Source organism: Phyllobates terribilis, unplaced genomic scaffold, assembly GCF_046119375.1.
Source record: "Phyllobates terribilis strain yellow unplaced genomic scaffold, ASM4611937v1 Scaffold_1__5_contigs__length_1240528914, whole genome shotgun sequence".
Taxonomy (NCBI): Eukaryota; Metazoa; Chordata; class Amphibia; order Anura; family Dendrobatidae; genus Phyllobates; species Phyllobates terribilis.
In genome coordinates, this window is record NW_027362761.1 from 1,060,135,063 (window position 1) to 1,060,162,996 (window position 27,934).

The window sequence follows — 27,934 nt, forward strand, 5'->3', positions numbered from 1 at the left end:
TTCTGCATCGTGGGCACATAGCCTGAGTCATACAATTAATATATTTTTTTATTATTTTGTTAATATTATTAATATTGAGTAGAATTAATTTCAGTCTATTGATTCACCTTCCACAACAGTCATGGTCTCTCATGTGGCCCCTCAAGGAAATTAATCTTCCACCGCTGCTCTACTATATATAGCGCTATGTTATGTATAGGGCTGTGTACATAATGGAAAAAAAATTCCATAATTTTCCGTCTACAGATGTCACCAAAGCATCTGTGTTAGTCACATGACCTATCACATGATCTATCAAAAGGGGATCATGTGACATGTCACGTGATACATCGGGTACCTGTGGGGGGGCCCACACCTTCTAAACTGCCCGGGGCCCTGGCTACTCTTAATCCACCCCTGAATGTGACGTTTCCCCTATTTTTGATAACCAGCAAAGGTGAGGCAGACAACTGTTAGCTGAAGTTATCAGGCTGGGAAGGTCCCTTGTTATTAAGCCCTTCCCAGCTAAAAATAACAGCCCACAGCTGCCCCAGAAGTGGCACATCACATTAGATGTGGCTTTGTCCGGTTCTTTCCGATTGCCCTGGTGCTGTGGCAATCGGGGTAATGGTAGTTGGAGTTGATGTCAGCTGTGATTTGTCAAAAGCCCTGGTATTAGCAGTGGAAAGGTGTCTATCAGAAACTCCCATTAATAACCCAGTAATCAAAAAAATAAAAACACACAAAAAAAAATACTTTATTTGAAAAAACACTTTCCCTGGTTCACCAATTTATTAAAAAAAAAAAGCCATGCAGGTCCGCCGTAGTCCAGGGAATCCGATGTAGTCCACTAAATCCGCATTGTCCACAAATGGATACCTGAGAAACAGAAAAAGAGAGAAATAAAGATAAGACACTGTCCCTCATTCATCAATTTATTTTAAACAAAAGTTCCCATGCAGCTCCAACGCAGTCCTTGGCGTTCCCACAACATTCTCTGAATCAGATGTCCAAAAGCTATGGAGCCTCGTACAGAGAACGAAGCTCCATAGGCTGTAGCAGCAGCCACGTCGGGTCCTTTTGCACTCCACGAGACATGGTGGCTGTGATGAGCAGTGACATCAATAACTATACTGCTCATCAGTGTCATCAAGTCACGCTGACCTCTGTGAGATCCGGCGACTCTGTTGAGGATTAGCTGAATATCAGCTGAATATCATGCTGATATCAGCTTTTGGGCGAAATCCTGACTGATGACAAAGCATTCTTGCCTAATCAGTTTTTGAAGTTTATTACAATAGCTGTGTTTTTGTTTGTCCACCCACTTCCTGAGGATTGACCACAAGGGATTGGGATCTGGGGAGTTTCCTGACCATAGACCCAAAACTTCAAAGAAATTTTCTTTGAACCACTTAGTTATCACTTTTGTGTTGTAACATGGTGCTCTATTTGATAATCACCAAATTGCTCCTGGTTGGTTGGCAGAATATTCTTTTTGAGGACGTTTAGACACCATTTTTTATTCATGGCAGTGGTTTTAGACAAATTTGTGAGTGAGCCCACTCCCTTGGATGAAAAGCAACCCCACACATGAATGGTTTCAGGATGTTTTACTGCTGGCACAGACAGATGGTAGCACTCACCTTTTCTTCAACTGACTATTATACTTCTAGATGTCCCAAAAAGAGGATTCATCAGAAAATATTAAATTCTAGAAGGTCAAAGGATTGGGCTGTAGAGGATTGGGGTAAAGGTATTTTCAGTGATGAAGAAGTGATAACTAAACGGCTTGGTGAAGAAATTATCTAATTTTGAGTCCATGGTCAGGAATCTCCCCGGATCTCAATCCCATTGAGAACCTGTAGTCAATACTCAAAAAGGAGAGGGACAAACAAAAACACAGAAATTGCACTGATTAGGTAAGAAGGGGTTGCCATCAGTCAGGATTTGGACCAGAAGCTGTTATCCAGCTGCCAGGGCGAAGTGCAGTATTAAAAAATAATTGTCAACACTCTAAATATTGAGTCTTTCCATAATTGTGTCAGTCTCAAAACTTTTGTCCACCACTGTGCAATGTAAAGTATAATGTGTACTTTATGTGATTGTTTTGTCTCCTGCTTTGTAGGCCATTCTGCTGTTTTTGAACAAAGTAAACAAAGTGTACAAGAAAAATTTCACGGTGAAAAAAATAAGACCGAACTGGAGACAGACAACAAACATGATTACACTCCGATCATACATGAGTTACAACAAAATATCTCAAATTGCAAAGCACAAATATCACTAAACTCAGAAGAACTGAAAACCCTCAATGAAATGATGAATAATGCCACTCTGCAGTCTAAGAAAAACAAAGATCAAGTCCAAATTGTCCAAAATACGGTGAATTTCCTAACAGCATCATTGGATGACAGCAAAGTAATAATGCATGATATAAATATAACCATTTCTGAAAAGTTCTATTCAATTGAAGAGGTATGTTAATTACACACAAAGCACTACAAGTACCATAAAATATAGCAGTCGTATGTCTTTCTCATGGTAATACTCACATCAGAAACGGCAAATTGGCTAACAAATTTGATGTAGATATGTCATATTTCAAGAGTTTGTCCAATGATGATTGCATCAAAGTATTTAATAGAAAAAATACAGTGTCTTGAAAAAGTATTCATACCCCGTGAACTTTATCGCATTTGTTTATATTACACCCACAAACTTAAATGTATTTTATCGAGATTTTATATGATGTACCAACACAAAGTAGCAAGTATTTATGAAGTGTAAAGTAAATGATACGTGGTGTTCTAAATATTTTAACCCCTTTACACTTCCGCCAATTTCCAGTTTTGTGTTTCCATTTTGTAATCTCCTTCTTCTCAGAGTCATAACTCTTTTATTTTTGTGTCCACATAGACATATGAGGGCTTGTTTTTTTATGGGGCGAGCTGTACTTTTGAAACACACCATTCGTTTTATCACATAGTGTACTGAAAATTGGAAAAAAAAATTCAAGTGCTGTGAAAATATGAAAAAATGCAATTGTGACATTGTTTTTTGGGAATTGTTTTTACAGTGTACATTTTGTGGTAAAAATGATCTTGCAATATGATTCTCCTCATCAGTACAATTATGGTGAAAAAAAAATCAGAACTTGCAAAAAAAAATTTGAGGGTTCGTGTTTTTTTTCCCGAGACCTGTAGTATCTCATTTTTTGTCCACGGAGTTGAGTGACGGCTTTTAATTTTGCGTGGAGAATTGGGGAATTGCGGAGACCAAAAAAAACTTAATTTTGGAGTTGTTAAATATTTTTGTTTACGGTGTTTACCAATCAGGGTAATTGTTTTCATATTTTGATATATCGGACTTTTCTGAATGCAATGAAACCACATATGGGTATATTTTATTTTTTTTAATATCTTTATTGAAGGAAAAGGGAGGTTATTTGAACTTTTAGGTTTTTTTTTATGTTTTTCATATTTTTTTAAACTTTTTTACTTTTCACTGTTATTGTTAGCCCCCTTAGGGTACTAGAAGCTGCGATCATCCGTTCTGCATATAGTAGTAGTCATGGTATTCTTTGAAGCTCGGCCTCAGGCATGGTTTCAAAGGAGCTCCATAGTGACAAAGGAGCTCCATAGTGACAAGCATGGGGAGAGTTCCTCCGCTGACTCCAGGCTGTCATAACAACCCCTTCGCGACCCGCGATAACGTCATGGGCGCGCCGATGTGCGGAGAGAATGAAGCGCACACATGCCAGTCCATGTTAAATGCAGCTGTCCACCCTAGATTGTTAGCAGCAGTTCCTGGTTATAATACACAGCTGTCACCTGCCGGGTATGGCAGACCACGCAAAGGTTGCCAACTTACACGTAGCTCGAATCTCCCCGCATTACTTCATTTTTCTAACTGCGAAACTTGATCCTGCTGACTATGCCAAGTTTAATGTGGTACAGGGCGGTATTCATGGGTGAGGTAATTGTCTTTCTTGCCCCAGAATGCTACATGAAAATGGGGGTCCTGGCTGGGTGTGTGGACTTTGTCTATGGGGGCGCTATGCCCTTGCAGGCTGCTTGATGCTGGCGATTTTGCATGGCCAGGACCGGATTTTACAGAGTTCAATGAGGGAGACTACCACTTAAAGATAAACTGTCTTTTACTGGACCATAATGTAGATAAGAGTATGTACAGTGGATAGAGGGTACAAATCTTCATGGACCTTTCTCTTAACACATGGATCATCTTTAAACACATTTGTTCTTTCCTTTCAAAACTCACTCTTTCCAGCTCAGTTCCTCTACCTTCACCACAACCCAGCACATTGCTTTGGGAGCTTGTCCCCAACAAAGGCACTACAGTTCAGTAAGCGAGAGTCCTGTACTTCAACCCATGGTTTCGTGTAAGCTTTCTCCTTAGGGGAGCTGCTTTTCCACTATAGCGTTTACTTAGCTTCTCTGCTTCCTGATGCCTTGCAACTACCACCCGGGACACTCTCTTAATCTTGCATTCCCTGCTCTGATGTGTCCTGTTACCTCTTTAGCTTTTGAACTCGAGACCATCCCACTAGACCTCCTGCTTCCGATGCAGTGTCCAGTAAATCACTCACTTCATCTATCGCTTTTCCTTGTCTCTACTCTGAATCTTGCGATCCGTTGCCTCAGTCTCCTCTCACTTCAGGGATATTCACTTCATGCAGCTCTGCTCGTTGGTCAGACCATAGGTCCAACTCTACTGCATACTGGATCATATCTAACCTCCTGAGAGGAAACTATTTCTGTCTCATGACTTTAGTCACTTCCACTCTGCGCTAGTCTTAACTATTAACCCTAACACCCTACTGCTGGGCAGAATACAATCTATCACTAATAACATATGTCACTAAACACATTACACATTCAAATGCATTATAACTAGTGTTGAGCGAACATGCTCGACATTGCTCGGTACTCGCCCGAGCATCACGCTACTCGGGATGTTCGGCGAGCACCGAGCATTTCCGGGTTACTCGGGCGGGAGCTCGGGTCTCCGCCCTGCATGTTTGGCGCTCTTTACAGAGCCAATGAACATGCAGGGATTGCCAGCCAGTCACTGTAATGCTGCAGCCATGTTGGTTGTGGGCATTACAGTGATTGGCTGGCCGCACAGCGTCACCTCGAGTATTTAAAACCGGGCGCCGCCATCTTGGACACAGTCGCTCCGGATTAGACAGTGTAGGGACAGCGCTGCTGATTTAGGGAGAGATATAAACTGCGAAATAGTTAGTGTAGGGTCTGTAAAGGCTGCCAGAACAAACAAACAGTCCTTTTCAGGACTAATATCCATCCCAGATACCAGGCAGGCTGTATAGGAGACACAGTGGTTATACCAGCAAACGCTGCATTACAGTCCTGTGTGCTCCTGTTGCTGAAATTGCTGGACCAGGTGTCGGAGGCCAGTAAAAATCCTTTTTTTTTTCATCCAAATCCTCCTTTTTTTTTTCTCCTTCAAACTGTACAAATACCCATCTTATTAACCTTTTGGTGTGTCCCCCCACCCCCCCAAAAAAAAGCGTGTCTCTGATTTTTCAGACACTAATATAACTGTTGAAAATAGTCTGGTGTAGGCTAGAGAAACAGAAGTGTTGTTTTGCACTTCCACGGTTCAAACCTCTGTATTATCCATTTTGGGCCATTTGTATCTAAAAAAAAAAACAGTTTGAGTGTGTCGCTCACTGTTCAGCCGCAAATCTATTTATTTAAAAAAGTCTGGTATACCCCAGTAAACAATAACTGTGGTTTTGCCATCCCACGGTAAAAAATCTCTATTATTCAGGTTTTGGTATATTTTCCGTAAAGAAAAACAGTAGTGTCTCCTGACTGTTGTGACACAAAAATATATCTGTTGAAAATAGTCTTGTGTAGGCCCGACATCCCAGTGTGGTTTCGCAGTTCCACGGGTCAAATCGCTGTACTATCCAGTTTTGGGCCTTTGGTATCTAAAAAAAAAGCAGTTTGAGTGTGTCGCTCACTGTTCAGCCGCAAATATCTCTATTTAAAAAAGTGTGGTATACCCCAGTAAACAATAACTGTGGTTTTGCCATCCCACGGTAAAAAATCTCTATTATTCAGCTTTTGGTATATTTTCCGTAAAGAAAAACAATAGTGTCTCCTGACTGTTGTGACACAAAAATATATCTGTTGAAAATAGTCTTGTGTAGGCCCGACATCCCAGTGTGGTTTCGCAGTTCCACGGGTCAAATCGCTGTACTATCCAGTTTTGCGCCTTTGGTATCTAAAAAAAAGCAGTTTGAGTGTGTCGCTCACTGTTCAGCCGCAAATATATCTATTTAAAAAAGTGTGGTATACCCCAGTAAACAATAACTGTGGTTTTGCCATCCCACGGTAAAAATTCTCTATTATTCAGCTTTTGGTAGTTTTTTTCCGTAAAGAAAAACAGTAGTGTCTCCTGACTGTTGTGACACAAAAATATATCTGTTGAAAATAGTCTTGTGTAGGCCCGACATCCCAGTGTGGTTTTGCAGTTCCACGGGTCAAATCGCTGTACTATCCAGTTTTGGGCCTTTGGTATCTAAAAAAAAAGCAGTTTGAGTGTGTCGCTCACTGTTCAGCCGCAAATATCTCTATTTAAAAAAGTGTGGTATACCCCAGTAAACAATAACTGTGGTTTTCCTCTTCCACGGTTCTAATCTACTCTTTATTACCCTTTTTCCATTGATAGTGCAAGTGTAAGCTATTTTACTTCATTTACAATGGGCAAGGCGCGTGGCAAGGGACGTGGAAGTGGACGTTCTGGTGATTGTTCGTGCAGAGGACGGGGCCGTGGCCAAGGTGAAAATGTGCCACAACCAACAGCCACATCTTCTCGCTCCCACTTCTTGACTGAATTACTAGGGAAGCACAGAACAACACCAGTATTGAGAACTGATCAGTGTGAACAGGTTATTAATTGGATAGCAGATAATACTTCGTTACCTGGGCACCACCACCTCCGGTCTATCTTCCACACTGTCAACCCTTAGTAGCCGTGAGTCTCGACCGAATACTCCTTCTCACCCTGATGCTCCTTCCTCCCACCATGCCGAGAGTCGTCAGACAGCAAGTGATCCCACACTTGGACACTCTGAAGAGCTGTTCACTGGTCCATTTCCATATTTGGGCCCCTCGTCTGATACGCTTGAAGTGGTGGAAGAGGAGATCCCATGTTGCGATGCCCAAATATTTGAACAGCCACTGCCACAGGAAGTCGACGTTGGCAATCTGTCACAAGAGGTGGACAATGGCGAGACACAATTGCCAGGAAGTGAGGAGGAGGATCGTGGTGCGCAAGTGGAAGAGGAGGAGGTGGTGGATGATCTAGTAACTGACCCAACGTGGAAGGAGGACATGCAGAGTGAGGCCAGCAGCACACAGGGGGAGGGAGGCAGAGTACCCCAACAGGCAGGAAGAAGCAGTGTGGTGGCCTCAGACAGAAGGCAGGCAACCGTTCCCCGTAAAAACAACACGAGGGACGTTGCCAGTACAAGCGGTAGGTCTTCCAGAGTCTGAAATTTTTTTAAAGACTGTGCTGATAACCCCAAAAAGGCCATATGTTACACCTGCCATGCCAGCATCAGCAGGGGTGACAAAACTACCAGCCTGACCACCACCAGCATGATCAGGCACATGGCAGCAAAGCACCCGACTTTGTGGGGCGAAACCCAGGGTCCACGACCAGTGTCAGCGGGTGTCACCACTGCTTCTTCCACTGTTGTGCGTGCAATAGAACCCCCTGTTGTGTGTGCAAGGCAATCCCCTGTCCATACTGCATATAAAGATGCCCCCTCCTCTCAGTCTTCACTTGTTATGGCAGTTTCTCAAGAAACAGCATCAACGTCCACGTCCACGTCCCACCGCAGCGTTCAATTGTCCATTTCCCAGACCTTTGAACGAAAGCGGAAATTCGCAGCTAACGCCCCACAGGCCACAGTCCTAAATTCGCACATTTCACGACTGCTTGCATTGGAAATGCTGCCTTTTAGGCTGGTGGAGACAGAATCCATTCGCAATCTTATGGCGGTGGCCGTCCCTCGGTACTCGGTCCCCAGCCGACACTAGTTTGCCCGGTGTGCCATCCCCGCACTACACAAGCACGTGTCCCAAAGCATCTGCCGTGCCCTCAACAACGCAGTTACTGGGAGAGTCCACCTGACAACGGACACGTGGACAAGTGCTTGTGGCCAGGGACGGTACATCTCTCTGACGGCACACTGGGTAAACATAGTGGTAGCCGGGACCCAGTCGGACCTTGGGACGGAACACATCCTCCCCACACCGAGGATTGCGGGCCCTATGTCAGTCAGAGTTGCCCCCACAGTGTACATTTCCTGCGCATCCTCCTCCTCCTCCTCATGTTCAGCCTCCATGTCAGATATCACCACATCAGTTACAAGCTGGAAGCATTGCAGTACTGCCTCCGCCAAGCGGCAACAGGCTGTGCTGAAACTCATAAGCTTAGGTGATAAACCTCACACTGCTTGTGAGTTGTGGACAGCTGTGAAAGAGCAGGCAGATCTGTGGCTGAGACCGCTGAGCCTACATCCCGGCATGGTCGTGTGGGACAATGGCCGTAACCTGGTGGCGGCTCTGAGGTGAGGTGAGATCACACACGTACCATGCCTGGCTCATGTGCTTAACCTCGTGGTTCAGCGGTTTCTTAAATCGTACCCCGAGTTGCCAGATCTGCTCGTGAAAGTACGCCGCCTGTCAGCTCATTTTCGCAAGTCGGCTACAGCTTCCGCCGCCCTTGCTGTGTTGCAGCAGCGTTTGCAGCTTCTGGCACACCGACTGGTGTGTGATGTCCCCACACGTTGGAACTCTACCCTCCACATTGTTGCAAAGGATTTGTGAGCAGAACAGAGCAGTTGTGGAGTACCAGCTGCAACAAGGCCGTCAATATTCAGGTCAGACTCCACACATAAGACCTCAGGAGTGGACCTGGATGTCTGACATATGTACCATTCTGACAAACTTTGAGGAGGCCACCAAGATGGTGAGTGGCGATGACGCCATCATTAGTGTCAGCATCCCACTTGTCTGTCTTTTGCAACGCTCTCTGCAGAGAATTAAGGAGGAGGCATTGCAGCCAGAGTATGATGAGATGGATCAAGAAGCCGTAGCGGGCGATTGCACACAGCCCAGCCTCATCTCATCCCAATGTGCATTGGGGGACAATGAGGGAGAGGAGGAGGAGGAGGAGGAGGAAGAACAGGAGCTGCTATCATGCGTTGTAGATGGTAGTACCTGTACAAGTGTCATACCGTCGGTTCAGCGTGGGTGGCCTGAGGACAGGGGGGAGGAGGAAGAGGAGGAGGAGGAGGAGGAGAGCATGGTCAGTCGTCATCTTGGTGAGGACACGGAAATATTGCCCGTTACCAGTCTGGCACGCATGGCTGACTTTATGTTACGCTGCCTTAACCGTGACCCTCGCATTGTCAAAATGTTGGGTGACAGTCATTACTGGTTGGTGGCACTTGTAGACCCCCACTACAAGGAGAACTTTCACTCACTTATTCCTGAGGTGGAGAGGTCTACAAAAATGGGGCAGTACCAGAAGGCCCTTGCTGCAGAACTCTTAAAAAAATTCCCATCTGAACACGCTAGCGGCAGAGGTCACAGTTCGTTGCCCAACCAAGGCGTACAGGCGAGAGAGATGCAACTCCAATCCAGCAGAGGCAGGGGAACACTGTCAACGTTCTGGGACAGTTTTCTGACACCCGCCCAGCTTACAGGCCCTGAGGCGAGGGGGGGGATACTCTCACAAGGAGTGGAAAGTTTCAAAAGATGGTGAGGGAGTACTTTGCCGACCATACCAGCGTCCTCCGTGATTCCTCTCTGCCTTTTAATTATTGGGTATCCAAGCTGGACACTTGGAATGAACTCGCTCTGTACGCCTTGGAGGTCCTGGCCTGCCCTGCCGCTAGCGCGTTATCGGAGCGTGTTTTTAGTGCCGCTGGGGGAATTATAACTGATAAACGCACTCGCCTGTCAACTGACAATGCTGACAAGCTGACCCTTATCAAAATGAACAAGCGCTTGATTGGGCCAGACTTCTCATCACCACCAAATGACAGCAGAGTAACAAAGTCAAATCCACTGTGTTATTTCAGGAGGTGTATTCACATGCACCGCTTCACACCCACACATGGGTATACACTTCCTCGTTTCGGCTGTTTTATCTTCTTCTCCTTATCCTCAGCCTTCACCACCACTATACCACCAGGGTGCCAGCATTGCAAGTTCCTCCGTCCTTATTTTTGGCAGCTTTTGCTTGCAAGGCATAAGCAAATACTATGGGACACCCACTCCCCAATAATGGGACTTATGTTTGTAATATGCTGTACTGCATGGCTCTTGTAAGGGGCATTGCAAGTTGCTCCGTCCTAATTTTTGGCAGCTTTTGCTTGGAAAGCATAAGCAAATACTATGGGAGACCCACTCCCCAATAATGGGACTTATGTTTGTAATATGCTGTACTGCATGGCTCTTGTAAGGGGCATTGCAAGTTGCTCCGTCCTAATTTTTGGCAGCTTTTGCTTGCAAGGCATAAGCAAATACTATGGGACACCCACTCCCCAATAATGGGACTTATGTTTGTAATATGCTGTACTGCATGGCTCTTGTAAGGGGCATTGCAAGTTGCTCCGTCCTAATTTTTGGCAGCTTTTGCTTGCAAGGCATAAGCAAATACTATGGGACACCCACTCCCCAATAATGGGACTTATGTTTGTAATATGCTGTACTGCATGTAACGCGCCCCCTGGGCCGTGTGTACACGTGTGTGGGATACCCGGTGCCGGGTCTCTGGGGTCTGTAGTCTCCGTGACGGTGTCCCGGTCCCGTGGCTCAGGCTGGTCAAACCAGTAGCAGTCTTTCTTAGGTTTTGAGGTTAATTGTCTGACTGCGCCACCCGTGGATTGCGGTCAGGGAGTACCACCGCTGCGAGGCAGACCGCTGAGGCTGGTGTTGTGTGCGCAGCAGAGAATGGGATAACTCCCCACGGGAGGATTATAGCCTCAGGGCAGTGAGTGTGGATGATGGGGGTGATGGTGCACGAGCGCAGCAGGAACGACTCAGAGTCTTTGCAGTGCAGTTCAGGGTCTTTACTGATGATTATAAGGTAGACCCTCCCGGGAGTACTGGCTAGCATAAGAGGCCTGGTCAGTCTGTGAGCAAGCAGGAGTTCCCCTGGCCAGGTGGAGTTGTAGGCCTCCCCGTCTGTCTGCACTCTTCCTGGCTACCTTGCTGTAAGCGGGTAGAAGTAGTCCACGTCCCTGAGTGTACCGTGTAGTGCTCACCCGTATGGCTGGTGACTTGGGCCCTTCTGTTAGCCTCCGCTCCACGACGGCGGTGCTGGTCCCTTGGTTGTGACTGAGCCTCCGGGCTTCTATGGCCAGAGGACCTGAAATCCCCTGCCGGCTGGTTTCTGCTGCTGGATATGTAAGTCCTCACAGCCTCGGACTCCTGTGTCCGGTTCCTATTGTCTTCAGCCAGGGCGAGCTCTGCTCAGCTTCCAGCCCCTGGTCTTTAGCTCCTAGCTCCTACAGAGCTCCTTGCTGTTACTTTCCCTTGCTCTCACTCTGACTCTGACTGTTCTCTGTTCTCTGACTCACTCAACCCCGCCCCAGATCCAGTTTATAAGGGCAGAATTCTCCCCTCCCAGGACTGGGGCAGGAGGATGTTGCATGATTAAGCGATCCTGACCAGGAAACCTCCCACTTGCTCTCCGACGTAATATCTCTATTACTGTGGTGACCAGACCCCTGGGGTGCCACACATGGCTCTTGTAAGGGGCATTGCAGTTCCTCATAATTTTTGGAAAGCCTTCACTGCTTAGGCCAACAGTGCACAGGAGACCCAGTTGCTATAAATGGAAAAAAAGGTTTAGTTAACGCCCTCTGACCTCCATGTCAATTCCAAGGGGCATTGGAGTGCCTCGAAATTTTTGGTAGGCATTGCACTCACTGTATGCCCTATAACTGTGTAGCCGAACCGCTCCTTTTGTTACAGAACCATATCCTACAAGACATATCTGGTTGACTGGCCTGATACTGATGTGAATGGTCCCTGTTCCTCCTGCTCTTTCTCCTTTGCCACTACCTCATCCATCATTTATCACCTGAAGCTTTGTTTTAACGGCAGTCATAGAACTTGGATAGTAGCAAGAAAAATCCAGCAATCCTCGGAGGAGGTAGGATATGCGCCAAAACGCTGACCACCTCAGGCCTAGCTGCTACTACATACATGCGCTTGCATTACAACAAAACAAAGCAGATGCTAACTTCTATCATCCTCATCATGCTCCTCACCTTGGTACTCTCAACTCCCCTGATGGAGAAGCCAGGGCCCACCGGAGGAGTCTGATAGTCCGGTGGGCTCGGCCAATGCTGCCCTAAAGCAGGCCAGGTTAAGAAAAGTGTGGGAAAGGTTACCGGGACAAATAGGGGTGGCTTGGGACCGAGTATGGACACCCGGCCACCCCCTGGAGGCTGGGGAGCAAGCGGGGACACCCGGCCACCAGGCGGCTGGGGACTGAGTATGGATACCAGGCCGCCAACACAGCCATGGCGCGGTGGCCAGATTCCGCCTCCACATGCCAAAAAGGCCCAATTTAAAGTGCAAGCAAGCAGTATGGTATTGCAGCCTGGGGGTGGGTGGGTGGCAGGCTGCATACTTGCGCTTGCATTGCAAGGAATGGGAGAGGTACAATTGAACACTGCCCTGGGACAAGGACTTGAATGGGGATAGTGGTAAGTCTGCAACGACAGGTGCAAGGTGGGAGGCATCTTCGCATGTACCATGAACAGGGGTTTGACATGCACACACTACAGCGGAATAGGCTCTCCTTCCCACTAAATGCACTGGGGAGGGCACAGGTAATGTTTTGGTATACACGCTTAATCTTATGTATAAGGCACACCAGGACAAATAGGGGCGGCTGGGGACTGAGTATGGATACCTCGCTGCCGAAGCAGCCATGAGGTAGTGGCCCGCTTCGGCCTCCTCCAAACTAAAAGGCCCCATTTCAAGTGTAAGCTAGCAGTATGGAATTGCAGTCTGGGGGTGGGTGGGTGGCAGGCTGCACACTTACACTTGCATTAAAAGAAAACATAGCAGATGCTAACTTCTGTCATCATCATCATGCTCCTCACCTTGGCACTCTCAACTCCACCGATGGAGAAGTCAGGACCCACCGGAGGAGTCTGGTTCTCTGGTGGGTTCGTCCAATGCTGCCTAAAGCAGGCCGGGCTAAGAAAAGTGTGTGGGGGGATGTTCCAAGGAGAAATAGGGACGGCTGGGGACCGTTTATGGACACCCAGCTGCCCCCAGGCGGCTGGGGACCGTGTGTGGACACCCGGCCATGGGGCAGCTGGGGACCGAGAATGTACACCCGGCCGCCGGGTGGCTGGGGACTGAGTATGGATTCCAGGCTGCCAACACAGCCATGACGTGGTGGCCAGATTCCGCCTCCACATGCCTAAAAGGCCCAATTTCAAGTTCAAGCAAGCAAGCAGTATGGTATTGCAGCCTGCGGGTGGGTGGGTGGCAGGCTGCATACTTGCGCTTTTATTGCAAGGAATGGGGGAGGTACAATTGAACACTGCCCTGGGGCTAGAACTTGCATGGGGATAGTTGCAAGTCTGCATCTTCTGATGCGGCAAGGATCACTTATGATGGGCACACTTTTAGACAGTGACCTGGGAGTCAGATGCTTCCAGGGGTCTTCCCCATGCTGTTCCCATGTCTTTTCAGCACTTTATGCATGTGTCACACAGCACATGGCCAGATAAGGTTGTAAAATGTTAAAATGACATTTCCCGGTGTATGCATTTGTCATAGTTGAAAGCAATACAAAAATGCAAAAACGCATAAAAAATGCTACTTGTGAACATAGCCCAAGGTGTGGAGGAGTATTTTTGTTTTTGGTCATTTATTTTAACTTATACTCAAGTCTTTTCCCTGGAAAGGATGTTCCTTAACATATTTCACAGGAAAAAAGTTTCACTTTCGTTTTTGAACGTTTTATTGTGAGCCCGTAAAAGTGGCTTAATACCTCTGACCACGTTGTTGACAGCAGTGACCTGGGGGTCAGAAATGCTTCCTGGGGCGATCCCCATGCTGTCCCCATGTCATTTGAGCACTGTCACTATCGTTTTGGGCACTTGTTAGGCTTTTAAAAGACTGCCGGGGGTGCCACCGCAAAAATGCTCGAGTCTCCCATAGACTAACATTGGGCTCGTTGCTCGGGTCGAGCACCCGAGTATCACGGTGAGCTCGGCCTGAGCTTCGAGCACCCGAGCATTTTAGTGCTCGCTCAACACTAATTATAACCATACACAAAACTTCAAGGAGGAACATGGGCAATACTTCCATCTTCTTACAGATGAAAGATAAAACATGGTGGGATATTATAAAGACCTTTTCTAAAGTTATTGAAGTAATAGGTAACCACTGCGCTGGTCCACTGAGGCCAGGAATAAACAGAGGAATGGAAGTGTAGTGGAAGATTTTATTACGTAAAATTAAATTTAAAATTAAAATCACAGATATAAGATTATTTAAAAGATATATGTAAAAGGTATACATAGTGGTGAGTTCATGTCCTTATTTCACAGATGGTCATAGTGGTAGAGATTTCGAGATTCTAGGGGATCCAGAGCCAATGGATATCTTTGTGTAGAGCCTGTTAATAATTTATTTTTTTAGTATATATTTATATACAACCATGCAGAATATATATATATTTAGAGGTGAACCGTCTGTACCTGAGGTAAAGTTGTTTTGAGAGGCTATTTTTCAGTGCAGCATCTGGATGTGAACTTGGCGGGATAGAAATCTATTGGTCCGCCTCACTATCCGTCCAAGATCCTAGTCATGTGACCACACAGGACCTGACGTCATGCAGGTCCTACACGCAGGTCCTGTTCCCGCCAAGTGCGCTTCCGGACGCTGCACCGCTGTGTCGGAGTCTCCGGCCGGGACTCCGGCACCCACTGACTCCTACCAGTGGGTGCCCCCACCAGGAATCTTACCATGTTTTATCTCCAGTAGGGGTATATGGTGCCCCATACCACTCGCTGCAGGCACACTGTGTGCACTATCAGCGCCCCTAGCCCAATTTCCTTCACTTTTCTAAAGTTACTTTATTTCTTATTTTAGATGAACTAAAGGAATACAATATAAAACATTGGACATTTAATGATATAATGCTTAATCTTATGCAAAGGTGGAATTAATCAGATTGCAACAAAATAAAAGTGCAAAGCTGTTGGTTTTCTATTAATGCTTCCATGTAGGAGAATATTCATCAAATGCACATGCTTCATAATAAAAGAAGGGTTATTCTTTAAGCTTAATTTTTGATTTCATAAATAAATAATACACAGGAAGCTAAGCAACTTGTCAGATGAATCTGCTTCTTTCTCCTCCTGGACTGATCTGTCACTATCAATTCATGGATAAAATCTGTATTCAGTGAAGACAAACTTTCCCAATACTGAGATAGAAGATGACATTTGGTACTTTTAAAATTCTATAGAGGGAAGAGCTAGAGACAGACAGATATTCTGATGCAAGTTCTCCTAAAACGACAGTTACAATTCTCCATAGTCCAGTCCATAGAACTTTGAACAATGAGCACCAACTGCCATCTCCCCTCTTAGTAATAGGAAAGTCTGTGTTCACTGAAGACAAATTTTACCTGTGAATTGAGAATTTTTGAGAATGAATGATAAGTCCAGAAGGATACAAAAGTTTTTTATAAGATACTTTATAAGATACTTAACAAAAAGCAGGGTAGAAAGCAGGAAGGACAATAAACGCAATATGGTCTTATCCGGGTAAAATGGGGAGATTATGGGCAATGGTGCTCACCTGGTAGGGTTGTGTGATCACAACCACTAAAAAGGCTCAAGGATCCTGCAGACTCACAGTTTGTAGATCTGAGAATGGAGTGAAATGGGTTAAATCTGTGCCGGTGAATGATTATTTAAAAAGAGTCAGAAATCCAGGAATGCGGTTTAAGGCTATGTGCGCACGATGCGTATTTGAAGCAGAAATTTTCTGTGCGTTTCAGCTTCTCCTTGGCAAGGAGAACGCATGTGTTTTTGACACGTTTTTGCATTTTTTTATGTCTTTTTTAAGCGTTTTTGTACATCAATTAATGATTTTTGAAGCTAAATAAAGTTATTTGGTGGGACATTGCTTAAACCTTGGATTACCATCAGAACTGGGGTGAGTATATTGATTAATTTGAATGATTAAAGAATGTGTCTGTTGTAATTCAAATAAAGTATTTACACACTTAACTGCTTACTTTACTTTAATTAAGTTTGGTCATGAAAAGGTCTCATTGACACCTTGTCATAACCAACAAAAGAGCTTGGTGTCAGCTAGTCCCATTCACCCAAACTTCATTAGCATTTCTATTCACATAATTTATGCGACTGCTGTGAGCTGCTATCTTTAGCCTGAGAAGGTGAGGTTAGGCAAACATGGTCCTTGACCATTAAGAACATCTCACAGATGGTTCCTTAGCCACTATGTCCCCCAGATCAGCACTCAGCAGCGCTTTGGACACAGCTTATTTTTGCTGCTTCCAAAACACGGTGTTCTAATGCCGCACTTTTGTTGTCGGTACATGTGAATCCATCGCATATAATGACACTTCAATCGGTCAAAATCTGCAGCGGAGACTAATAATGTAAAAGCTGTCCCGCCACGTCACGGCATCCCTTGTGGGACAGTCCTAACTCTAATATTAAAAACCTTACCATTTGTCAAGTGACATACATATGGACAAGGACAGAGAGACTGGATCCCTGGTGCAAGCATAAAACCGAGGCAGGATCAGCATCCCAGCACAGACAAAGGGCGGCCACACCCTTTTATATGCACTCAAGCATACTAACTGCAAAGAAAAAACCTGAAGGTGTGAACTGGAACATAAATTGATGTGCATGCAAAATGTAAATGCATGTTCACACAAGGCCATTAGACAAAGAGAAACCAAAGACAAGAAAAATACCCAAATGATTAACAGTAAATGCATAAATCGCACAGTGCAAAAATAATAATAAATAATAAAGGGTATTTAGTTAACATAATTTTGATCAAAATAATGTAAAAGCTGTCCCGCCACGTCACGGCATCCCTTGTGGGACAGTCCTAACTCTAATATTAAAAACCTTACCATTTGTCAAGTGACATACATATGGACAAGGACAGAGAGACTGGATCCCTGGTGCAAGCATAAAACCGAGGCAGGATCAGCGTCCCAGCACAGACAAAGGGCGGCCACACCCTTTTATATGCACTCAAGCATACTAACTGCAAAGAAAAAACCTGAAGGTGTGAACTGGAACATAAATTGATGTGCATGCAAAATGTAAATGCATGTTCACACAAGGCCATTAGACAAAGAGAAACCAAAGACAAGAAAAATACCCAAATGATTAAAAGTAAATGTATAAATCGCACAGTGCAAAAATAATAATAAATAATAAAGGGTATTTAGTTAACATAATTTTGAAATTGACATGCTGCGGGTGAGTTTGGGTACTTGGCCACGATCAGGAGCCGCTGCAGGTCTGACACTGCGTGTTTATACAGAGTCAAACCCACAGCATCCAGATGTTACCGCATAGTGGATGGGCTCTCTAGAAATCCCATGTCCACTATGCGTGCATCAGAGGCTGCGAATCACCCATGGACAATAACATGCGGCGTGTCTTTCAGGACTGCAGCATGTCAAATTCTCGTGAGGAGTCACTAGTCTACACAACACAAATTTGACCACTAGAAAGTATTGAATGTGGTAAATCCGCATGGTTCAGTGAACAAATGTGGATTTACCTGCGTTCAATAGAATGCAACGTTTTGGATGCAGCAAAAATTATGTGTCCAAAGCGCTGCTACATCCAGATCGTGGTCACAGAGCTGAAAATTGCAAAAAAAAATGGCGTGGGCTCCTGCATCATTTTTATAACCAGCAGAGGGAAAGCCAACCGCTGGGGGCTGATATTAGTAGCTGGGGATGGGGCCATTAGCCAACAATGTTCCCTGGCTATTAATATCAGTGCACAGCTGTTTGTTTAGCCTTTCCTGGCTAGATTACACAGGGACCCCCCAAAAAAATTGAAGTAGAGTCCCCCTACAAAATCTAACCAGCAAAGGCTAAACTAGACAGCTGCGGGCTGATATTAATAGCCAGGGAAGGTGCCATGGATACTAGCCCCCTGCGAGGCTATTAATATCACCCCTCAACAGTCCCAGAAATGGCGCATCCATAAGATGCGCCAAATCTGGCTCTTAGCCTCGCTCTTCCCACTGCCCTGTAGCAGTGGCGAGTGGGGCAATGGGGTTGGAGTTCACGTCAGCCTGGTATTGGCAGCTGACATGAAGCCCAGGTTAGTAATAGAGAGCGTCTATAAGACGCCTCCATTACTAACCGCATAGTAAAATGGTCGACCGTTATTCAATAAAAGACACGGGCAGAATAAAGTATTTTAATGAAATAAAAAACACACGGTTCTACAATTTTTTTTATTACACTTCTCCGCGAAGCCCTCAATCTCCTGAAAAAAGCGTAAAATAAAAAACAACCATATTCCACACCTGTCCACCGTCAATGACGCAGTCCATATACCACCGAGTGCCCCACGATGATTTGTGTAACTTCTACAGTAGTGACATCAGCCGTCACTGCTGTAGAATACAGCAATGTATACTGACAGGGGTGTAAAATCACCCCCTGTCAGTATACATGCTGCAGGAGGTCACTGGGGTTGATCAGCCCCGGTGGGCTTACGATCAGCTGAGCGGTCACGTGACCATCAGTTGAGCGGTCACGTGACCATCAATTGATCTGTGACAGCAGTGCAGGTCCTGATGGTCACGTGAGCATCAGGATCTGCGCAGATGTCAAGGCTCAGGTGATGGTCACGTGACCATCAGGACCTGTGCTGACATCACCACTCAGCTGATGGTCACGTGACCATCAGGATCTGCGCTAATGTCAAGGCTCAGCTGATGGTCACGTGACCATCAGGACCTGCGCTGTCGTCATCACTCAGCTGATGGTCACATGACCATCAGCTGAGCTGTGACGTCAGCGCAGGTCCTGTAAGTACCTCCGGCCACCGGGAGGAGAAGATCGCTTCCAGGGGCCACCGGACAGGTGAGTATAGAAGTTTATTTTTTATTTTTAGCTTTTTTTTTTTTTTACCGCGCGTGGTAGCCGGGATGAATGGGAGACTACTTCTCCTACCATCCACGCAGCGCCCGCTGTTATCAGCAGGAGCGGTGGTCGGGAGGAGGGGAGTTGTAGTCTCCTCTTCATCCCGGGTACCACACGCACCGCGATCAACCCGCAAATTTGCAGCCATTGAATTTAATTGAAACGCAGCAAATCCACATTTACCTGCGGGTTTGCTGCATTTCAATGTAACTCAATGTCTACGAATTTGCGGAGTGATCGGGCTAGAAATGGTCATGCTGTGTTTTGCAATGCAATGCGAATTTGGCGCGTTATTTAATGCATCATGTGCATAGCACAACAGAATCCACATTACTATGCATGGCAGACCGATTAATAAGCGTTTTTTTGCGGCCGGAAAAACGCAGCAAAAACGCTTCAAAAACTCTACGTGGGAACTTAACCTAATAGTCAATGCATTTCAAAGTGCCACACTTCTTCATCAGGACAAACCATAGCGTGTACTGTACACTGTTTGTCCTGATGAAGACATATGGCTTTTCAAAACTCATTGACTATTAAATCGTACTCCTGGATTTCTAACTACTTTTCCATCTTCATTTAATGGCTGCGCAGATTTAGCCCATTTCACTCAATTCTCTGATCATAAAAAAGAGCAGGACACCCTTTGTGAGCAAGAGTGGAAAGATGCTTTAGAAGAGCTGTCCTGTCCTTGTATTGAAGGAATAGCCACCAAGTAATGCAACATTTTTATCAAGCACAAAAAAATATATGCCCTTGGATGGCATGCAAGGAAGGCTAATATTCATTTATTACTATTCTACATGTAATGTAATTATGAATATGCACCAGCAACAATTTTCCTAAAGCAGGTTTCCCATCAATACAGATCCAGCCTTAAGGCATATGGATATCATAGAGGGGGACAACAGTGTTGTATCCAATATCTGAGCTCAGCGGCTATGAGCGACTCGTGCCGTCAACTCAGGCACAGCCGCTGGGCTCAGTCATTGGTTGTCAATATAAAATCAGCGCTGCAAACAATAAAAGGCACCAGGAACATCAGAGGAGACTCAGTGCTGGACTCGTGAAGGGTGAGTAAAGTTCCATTTTTTTTTTTAAATCAACTGCAGATATCGGCAAGTATTATAAAATCATAAGATTAATTTACGGTACTTCTATCCTTGCATTAGATTTTTGTTCCAGTAACCAACACTGTAACTGTCCTGAATATTACTTATGTATCTTTAAGGGCTGATTTTTACAGGCCCCAGGCACATTGGAGTCGCGAGCCAGAGCTAAACTTGGGAGGGTGATTAAAGCACAGTTAGTTTGTATTTTATTTTTTAAAAAACTGCAGCTGGAAAACAAGGGTTTACTAAAAAGCAGAAAATCCCTTTAAGGTTATGCCATTTTTGTGCAAAAAAAATCATTAACAAATGCATCAAAAAAGTAAAAAAAAAAAATCATGTGTTATTCCAACGTCTAAAAATATATCTTACTTTTTTGAAAATGTTCAACTGTTTATCTTTTATTTAAAGGAAATTAGGCAACAGTACACATATTTTCAGAATGCTTCCATAAATTTTACTAATGTAAACGAGAAATATATCATCCTGGAACAAGAAATGAAAGAGGAAGTGAAAATACTGAATCAAGTCACAAATGATCTCAAATTAAAAGACTGGGAACATTCAATTACATTAAAAAACTTAACATTAATTCAAGGTAAGATTCTTAACATGCAAAAGGTGAGCAATAATAATGATAAAAGCTTTTTTTACTGCTTATTATACAATATTGTTTTTAGCAATAATGAAATACTGTCTTGCACATAAGAAGACTCATTAGTCACAGAAAGAGTCCCACAGAGCAGCCTCCATTATTAATACACTGTATGGGTAAAATAACCTATCAATAGATCCATAGATTTACATCAGATCTGTCACCAGATTTCACAAAACAAACTGCATATATTACTACTTAGATCTATTAGATCTGATGAGGCTGGTGTACTTACCTTTAACATCCAGGTTAAATACTCGTGAAATTAAAATATGCATTTTATGAGCCCAGCTAAAGCTAATTTCAATATTAGGCACTAAAACTGAAAAGAGGGTAAAGATTCCCAATTCACATCAGGATTACGAGATTTCTGCTACTTCTAGCGGCACCACATCTAATGTAATGTATTTAATTGAATGTAGTGGAAACAGGACAAAAGCTTAGAACAAGGATAAATTCTTATCGCCACACAGTAGTGATAAGCGAACCGGAACAGTACAGTTCGGGGTCCGTACCGAACACCTAGTGTCTGTGCACGGACCCCAAACACAGACTTCTCCAGGAAGTCAGTGTTACTGTTCGGGTTCGGCAGCCCGAACATCGGATGTTTCCCACGCTGTCATCTGTGTGACAGTGCGAGAAACACCGGCGGCTCTGATCGGCGGTAAGTTCGTTACCGCCAGTCAGAACGCTGCAGTTCCCACGCAGGCAGATGACAGCATGTAAGCAAGCAGCTCTGACTGGAGGTAAAAAGGTTACCACCGGTCACAGGCGTCGGCTGATGAGAGTACTACTCTCATCATCCTATACCTGCTCTCGCTGATAGCAGCAAGGGCAGGCGAGGCTGATGATAATATTCATCAGCCAGCGCTTGTGCAATAAATAAATAAAATGACATGGGGTGTCTTCTATTCTTGATAACCAGCACATGCAACACTAACACCTGCGGGCTGCAGCCCCCAGCTGTCAGCTTTACATTGGCTGGTTATCAAAACTAGAGGGGTCCCCACGCCGTATTTTTTATTCATTTAAATAAATAATTTAAAAAACGTTGTGGCGTCACCCCCATTTTTGACAACCAGCCAAGCTAAAGCAGACAGCTGGGGGCTGTATTCTCAGGCTGGGAAGGGGCCATGGATATTGGCTCTCACCAGCCTAAAAATTGCAGCCCGCAGTTGTCCCAGAAAATGTGCCAATTCTAGTGCTTTGCCCAGCTCTTCCCACTTGCCCTGGTGCGGTGGTAAGTGAGGTAATAGTTGTGGGTTTGATGTTAGTTTTGTAATGTCAACTGACATGAAGCCCACAGGTTAGTAATGGAGAGGCGTCTATAAGACGTCACCGTTCGCTGCGTGAGAATTTTTCCATGATGCGAGTGGTGCCGTAAGTGAGGTGACCAGGATTCATCAGCTATGAAATCGGGTGACCTTTCTCACGTCTGCAATACACACTGCGGGAGCGTAATCACGCTTCTGTCTCAGTGTGTTCCGGCTAGAGTGGAGAGAGGTCGCATCACTGATGTGACCTCTCTCCAAATCATCCTGATCGTCGCAGGACTTTGCCATTAATGGATTATCATCGGATAGGTGAGGAATATGGTATTTTATTATTTTTTGTGTTTTACAGTGGGACATGGGCATCAATGGATTATAGGCAGAAAGGTGCGTATAACTACTTTTTATTTTTATATCTTGTGAATAAATGGGTAAAAGAGGGCAGGGAGTTTTTATTTAAAATTAAGGAGTCTGTCTATCTTTCAATTAAAAGGAATTGATTCTGGCTGTGTATTTTCTACAATATGACTTTGGGGTTAGTAATGGGAGCATCTTACAGACACCTCGCCATTACTAACCTGTGGGCTTGATGTCAGCTGCCATTACAAAACTGACATAAACCCCACAACTAGTACCCCACTTGCCACCGCACCAGGGCAAGAGGGAAGAGCCGGGCAAAGTGCCAGCTTGGCGCACCTTTTCTGTGGTGGCTGCAGGTGGCTATTTTTAGTCTGGGGTGGGCCAATATCCATGGTCCCTTCCCAATCTGAGAATGCCAGCCCCCCAGCATTCTCAGTATTAAATGGTAACTTCAAATCCAAGAGAAACAGAAGAGTCTGGGAGTACAAACTTATGTCCTTTGACACATTAAGAGCAGGAATGAATGTCTGGCATGTATTTATGTCTTTCTAAATCAATTAAGGAATGTGGACACCAATCAGTGGACAATAAAACTTTCACACGCCTTATCTATGAGCTGTTTTAATATTTACTGCCACAATTGTTTCTCCCCTTCCCATATTGATAAGTCTGCTTCTTGTCTTATTACTGCATTATTCCTATGTCCTGTTGTGTATAAATATGTGACTCTTCAGATTTTGTGTTATACTGAGCCTGATGAAGAGACTCTAGTAGTCTCAAAATCCTTGTTATTTATTACTATCTTTTCAGTTGGCCATTAAAAAGTATCAACTATTGAGGATTTTCAATTTTTTATATTTTTCTATTAATGACTAACTCAGTATTAAAATATATTTTCCTGTAAGTTAAGTAATCTACAGCATTTTTGACATGAGTAAAAACACAATATAGAAGAACTGGGCGCTGGTAGAAAATTGCAAGTTAAAGGGAAGACACCATAAACAAAAATGTTTTTTTTTAACAATTGAAAAAAGCATAAAGTATTAATGTTTTAATAAAAGAAAATGTTATCATTTGTATTTAATGGAGTAAAATATGAAAAATACTTTAAAAGGTTTGATATTTTCCACTTTTAAAAATTAGGGGAGCAGCTGCCAGAATTTGCCATGAAAATTTAGTGTACTGCTAGCTCACATTATGACTGCAGTAAAAGTGAGTGACATCTGCTCACATTTGTGTGATGTCACTCCTCCCCACCCATTCTGGGTGTTTGGCAAAGGACAAGGGAGTTCTAATTGAGTAATTTTTCATTGTCACCTTAAAGTATGATGCCAACAAAAGTGACCCCCAAACACACTATGATATCACCACAGTGAATTCCTCCATAGTACACTCCATATGCACAATATGATGACCCTACTGTACCCCTATTAGCACCCCTGGCAAAATATGGTGACCCCCAACACAGCATGATGACCCAACAGTGATCTCCAGACAGCCTTTCATACAGTATAATAGCCCCAACACAACCCTCCAAACATTTTAATTGCATTCCATGCAATAAAATGTGCCCCACATGGACAATCATGTAATATGATGTGCCCCACATAGTCCACCATGCAATACAATGGTCCCACATAGTGCACCATGATGGGCATTACATACACAGCTCTCCTATATCAATTTAAAGTGACATAGCAGAGCTGAGTCCGTGTGTTCAGAGCACAGCAGCTTGATTACACTGCTGTGCTCTGAACACGGCTGCGAGGAGCAGTAATCAGCAGCCTGTGTTGTACTACTGATGTCAGGCTGCGATCACCACTCCCTGCCACCTATACTCACCTCATCCAGGATCTCCTTTCCTCACATCTCCTGCTACCACTCCCAGCAGCCCAGCAGCTCCTGTCACCGTTTGGCTTGCTCTGATCACTGAGCGATAAAAGGGTGAAAGTGCAGCCCATAGCATACCCTGCGGGCTTCACAAAAATGATGCTGATCTCCTCCCACAGCTGTGACCTGAACAGCCTAGAGGGTGGGCTCAAATCACAGCAGGAGGCAGCCACAATGCAGGAGATGCAATCAAATACCAACCACAGACTCCTAAGTATACATATTAAAGTGTCGTTACAAACCAGCAAATGAAAATGGCAGCCCCCAATGCAGACAAAAATAATAAAAAAAAAACTTTTAAAACAGTGAATTCAATTTTCTATTAAAAATAATTGATTACATAATCAATATTATTACTACAAAAGTAGAAATTGCGACACCTTTACTTTAATGTGTTTTAATTACAGGTGCAATCCACAGTTCAATGCATAACATTTCGGTCAGATCCACATAAACAGTGCATATGATAAAGGACAGAAATCTGACCGACATGTTATACATTGAACTATGGATTGCACCTGTAATTAAAACACATTAATTTGCAACTTCTTATGAGTGGCAAGTTCTTCTATATTGTTATCATATGGGATGGGATGCTACTTGAGCACCAACTAATAAGAGGCATGTCATGTTTCTATTACATTATGGGTAAATACACAAGGCTCCTCATGTCTAAGAGATCTATTTAGTAATGTATGAGGTGTGCAATGTAAAATCTCGGAACAGATACAGGTGCATCTCACTAAATTAGAATATCATCAAAAAGTTAATTTATTTCAGTTCTTCAATACAAAAAGTGAAACTCATATATTATATTAAGTCATTACAAGCACAGTGATCTATTTCAAGTGTTTATTTCTGTTCATGTTGATGATTGTGGATTACAGCCAATGAAAGCACAAAAGTCGTTATCTCAGTAAATTAGAATACTTTTAACAACAGCTTGAAAAATGTTTTTAAAATCCGAAATGTTGGGCTACTGAAATGTATGTTCTTTAAATGCACTCAATACTTGCTTGGGCTCCTTTTGCATCAATTACTGCATCAATGCGGCGTGGCATGGAGGCGATGAGCCTGTGGCACTGCTGAGGTGTTATGGAAGCCCAGGTGGCTTTGATAGCAGCCTTCAGCTCATCTGCATTGTTGGGTCTGGTGTCTCTCATCTTCCTCTTGACAATACTCCATAGATTCTCTATGGGGTTAAGGTCAGGCGAGTTTGCTGGCCAATCAAGCACAGTGATACTGTTGTTTTTAAACCAGGTATTGGTACTTTTGGCAGTGTGGACAGGTGCCAAGTCCTGCTGGAGAATGAAATTTCCATCTCCAAAAAGCTTGTCGGCACAGGGAAGCATGAAGTGCTCTAAAATTTCCTGGTAGACGGCTGCGCTGACTTTGGTCTTGATAAAACACAGTGGACCTACATCGGCAGATGACATGCTACGATGGCTACGGTATTACTGTGACTGGCAGGCAATCCCCGCATGTTTATTGGCTGTGTAACAAGTGCCAAACATGCGGGGCAGGGATTTGTGCTTCAAATCTAAGCACCAGCTAATGCTTGTCGAGTGTCAAGCACATAGCACCCAGATACCCGAGTGATATCAGAGTATCCCCGAGCATGTTTTCTCATCCCTATTGGATACATCTTTAATTTCAGCAGTAGATTCGCATCTGATAACATTGATTGTGATCCTTACATATCGTACTTAACTGGATCATGCAAACTGACTGCTGCAAAGGAAATATACACTTGAAGATTATTTGAGACTAATCTGGAAAGGTCTCATTGTTCTTCAGCTTTTAGATGTCTGATATTGGATTCAGGAAAGATAAATAATTAGTGATTGTTTACAGGCAACGTATCAGATGATAAATGATACCTGAAACTTAGGCAGCATGAATCAGAGAGAAGCTCTTTCAGTGCAGTCATGTGTCCAGAGATTCAGAGAATAGGTTTACAAATAAGCCAAGGAACCAAGGAACAATCCAAACAGAGATAAAAAAGAGATGTCAAAAAAGACAATGAGACAAAGACAGAGTCTTTATATAAATGAAAGTTCATATTCATAGATATCAACTCTTGAGTAGCTCATAGGACTAGAACTAGCAACTCAAGGCTAAGCATGAATATGTACATAAAAGAGAGCCTCGTGTGGGTCCGCTCTGTCTTGCTACAGACATTACTTAATTTTAATTCATATGTGATTAACATCATAATATTTGGGGCAAACAAACACAAATAGTGATATTATGTGTAGCAGAGAGGTGATTTGATTGAGGAACCTGCTCACTTATCATTTGATGTAGTTTTTATACTCCTGCAATGTGATTTCCGTGTTTTGTATTATAGGTCCTCCAGGACCAAAAGGAGACAAGGGTGACCGAGGCACATTAGGACTCCCAGGAATGCCTGGAGGCAGAGGTACATTAGTAATCACTTTTTCTTACCAAACTTAATGCTGACATACTGTATAAAGAATAATTTTTGTGTCAGTAAGTCAGAACTTGAGAAAGATACGAAAGGAGCTAATCAGTCATGGATGTATAGTATACAGTAGGTATGGACATTGTGAATGGTAAGTTGGATCTACACGGATCTACACCTATGAATTTGTCAGAACAGTGTGCACTCCGAGGAAAGCAGTGGAGGACACTTCTAAGAAAATGTACGGGTCTTAGCAATTCTCCCCCAGGATCTCTGTATCATATGAAGAACTTGCTACACATTAGATGTAATAAGTATAGTGAATTAAAGAAAACTTATCATAAGTCAGGGGCAGAAGGAGGTGGGGGGGGCGCAGAAGAGCTTGAATATATAGGCTGCTCTGACATAGCGATCATATGACAACACTTCCTGTTCTGATTTCTTCCATGTCTGGATTCACAACATCTTCTATAAGTACAGTAAATACACGGGCAAAACAGTGCACAGAAATCTGAGAAATAAGTAGTAGTGCAGCCTTAGGCTTCTGTGGCGCCCCTGAGGATTCAGTCGCTACAGAGGTATTGCATCTCATCCAGGGGTGTGGTATCTCACTCTCAGGTAAGGAAGGAGTATGGCTCAGGACCCTAACACTACATCCACTACACCACATTTCCGGGGGTCATGGCGAGATTGCTCCTACGGGAGAGCACAGTCCCTGATCCCTGGCTGGAGTGGGGAGGAACCACTTAGAGAGGGGGAACTGAGTAGTGGATGGGTGGAGGACGTAGATCCTGGGAGCACTGGAGTAGGAGTATAAAACAGTGCTCCATCTTAGTTTAAGGGGGAGTTCAGTCGGAGGAGTAGTGAGGAGGAGACTGGGGACAGAGGCTTCGCACGAGCTCTGCTCCACAGGCAGGCCTAGTTAGGAGGCCTGAGCCTGAAAGGAGGGAAGAGAGGAAAGAGGGAGCAGGAA

At 44.2% G+C, this 27,934-nt stretch overlaps 1 protein-coding gene across 2 annotated transcripts in view; it reads left to right on the forward strand.

The window, feature by feature from the left end:
* Nucleotides 1-27,934, forward strand: part of LOC141158951 (macrophage scavenger receptor types I and II-like) — a 110,302-nt gene that overhangs the window by 19,867 nt on the left and 62,501 nt on the right. For both annotated transcript variants that reach the window (XM_073645419.1, XM_073645420.1), the window contains exons 4-6: nucleotides 2,105-2,454; nucleotides 20,772-20,958; nucleotides 26,887-26,958. In XM_073645419.1, the coding sequence (XP_073501520.1) occupies nucleotides 2,105-2,454; nucleotides 20,772-20,958; nucleotides 26,887-26,958 (609 nt within the window). The remainder of the gene's footprint in view (nucleotides 1-2,104; nucleotides 2,455-20,771; nucleotides 20,959-26,886; nucleotides 26,959-27,934) is intronic.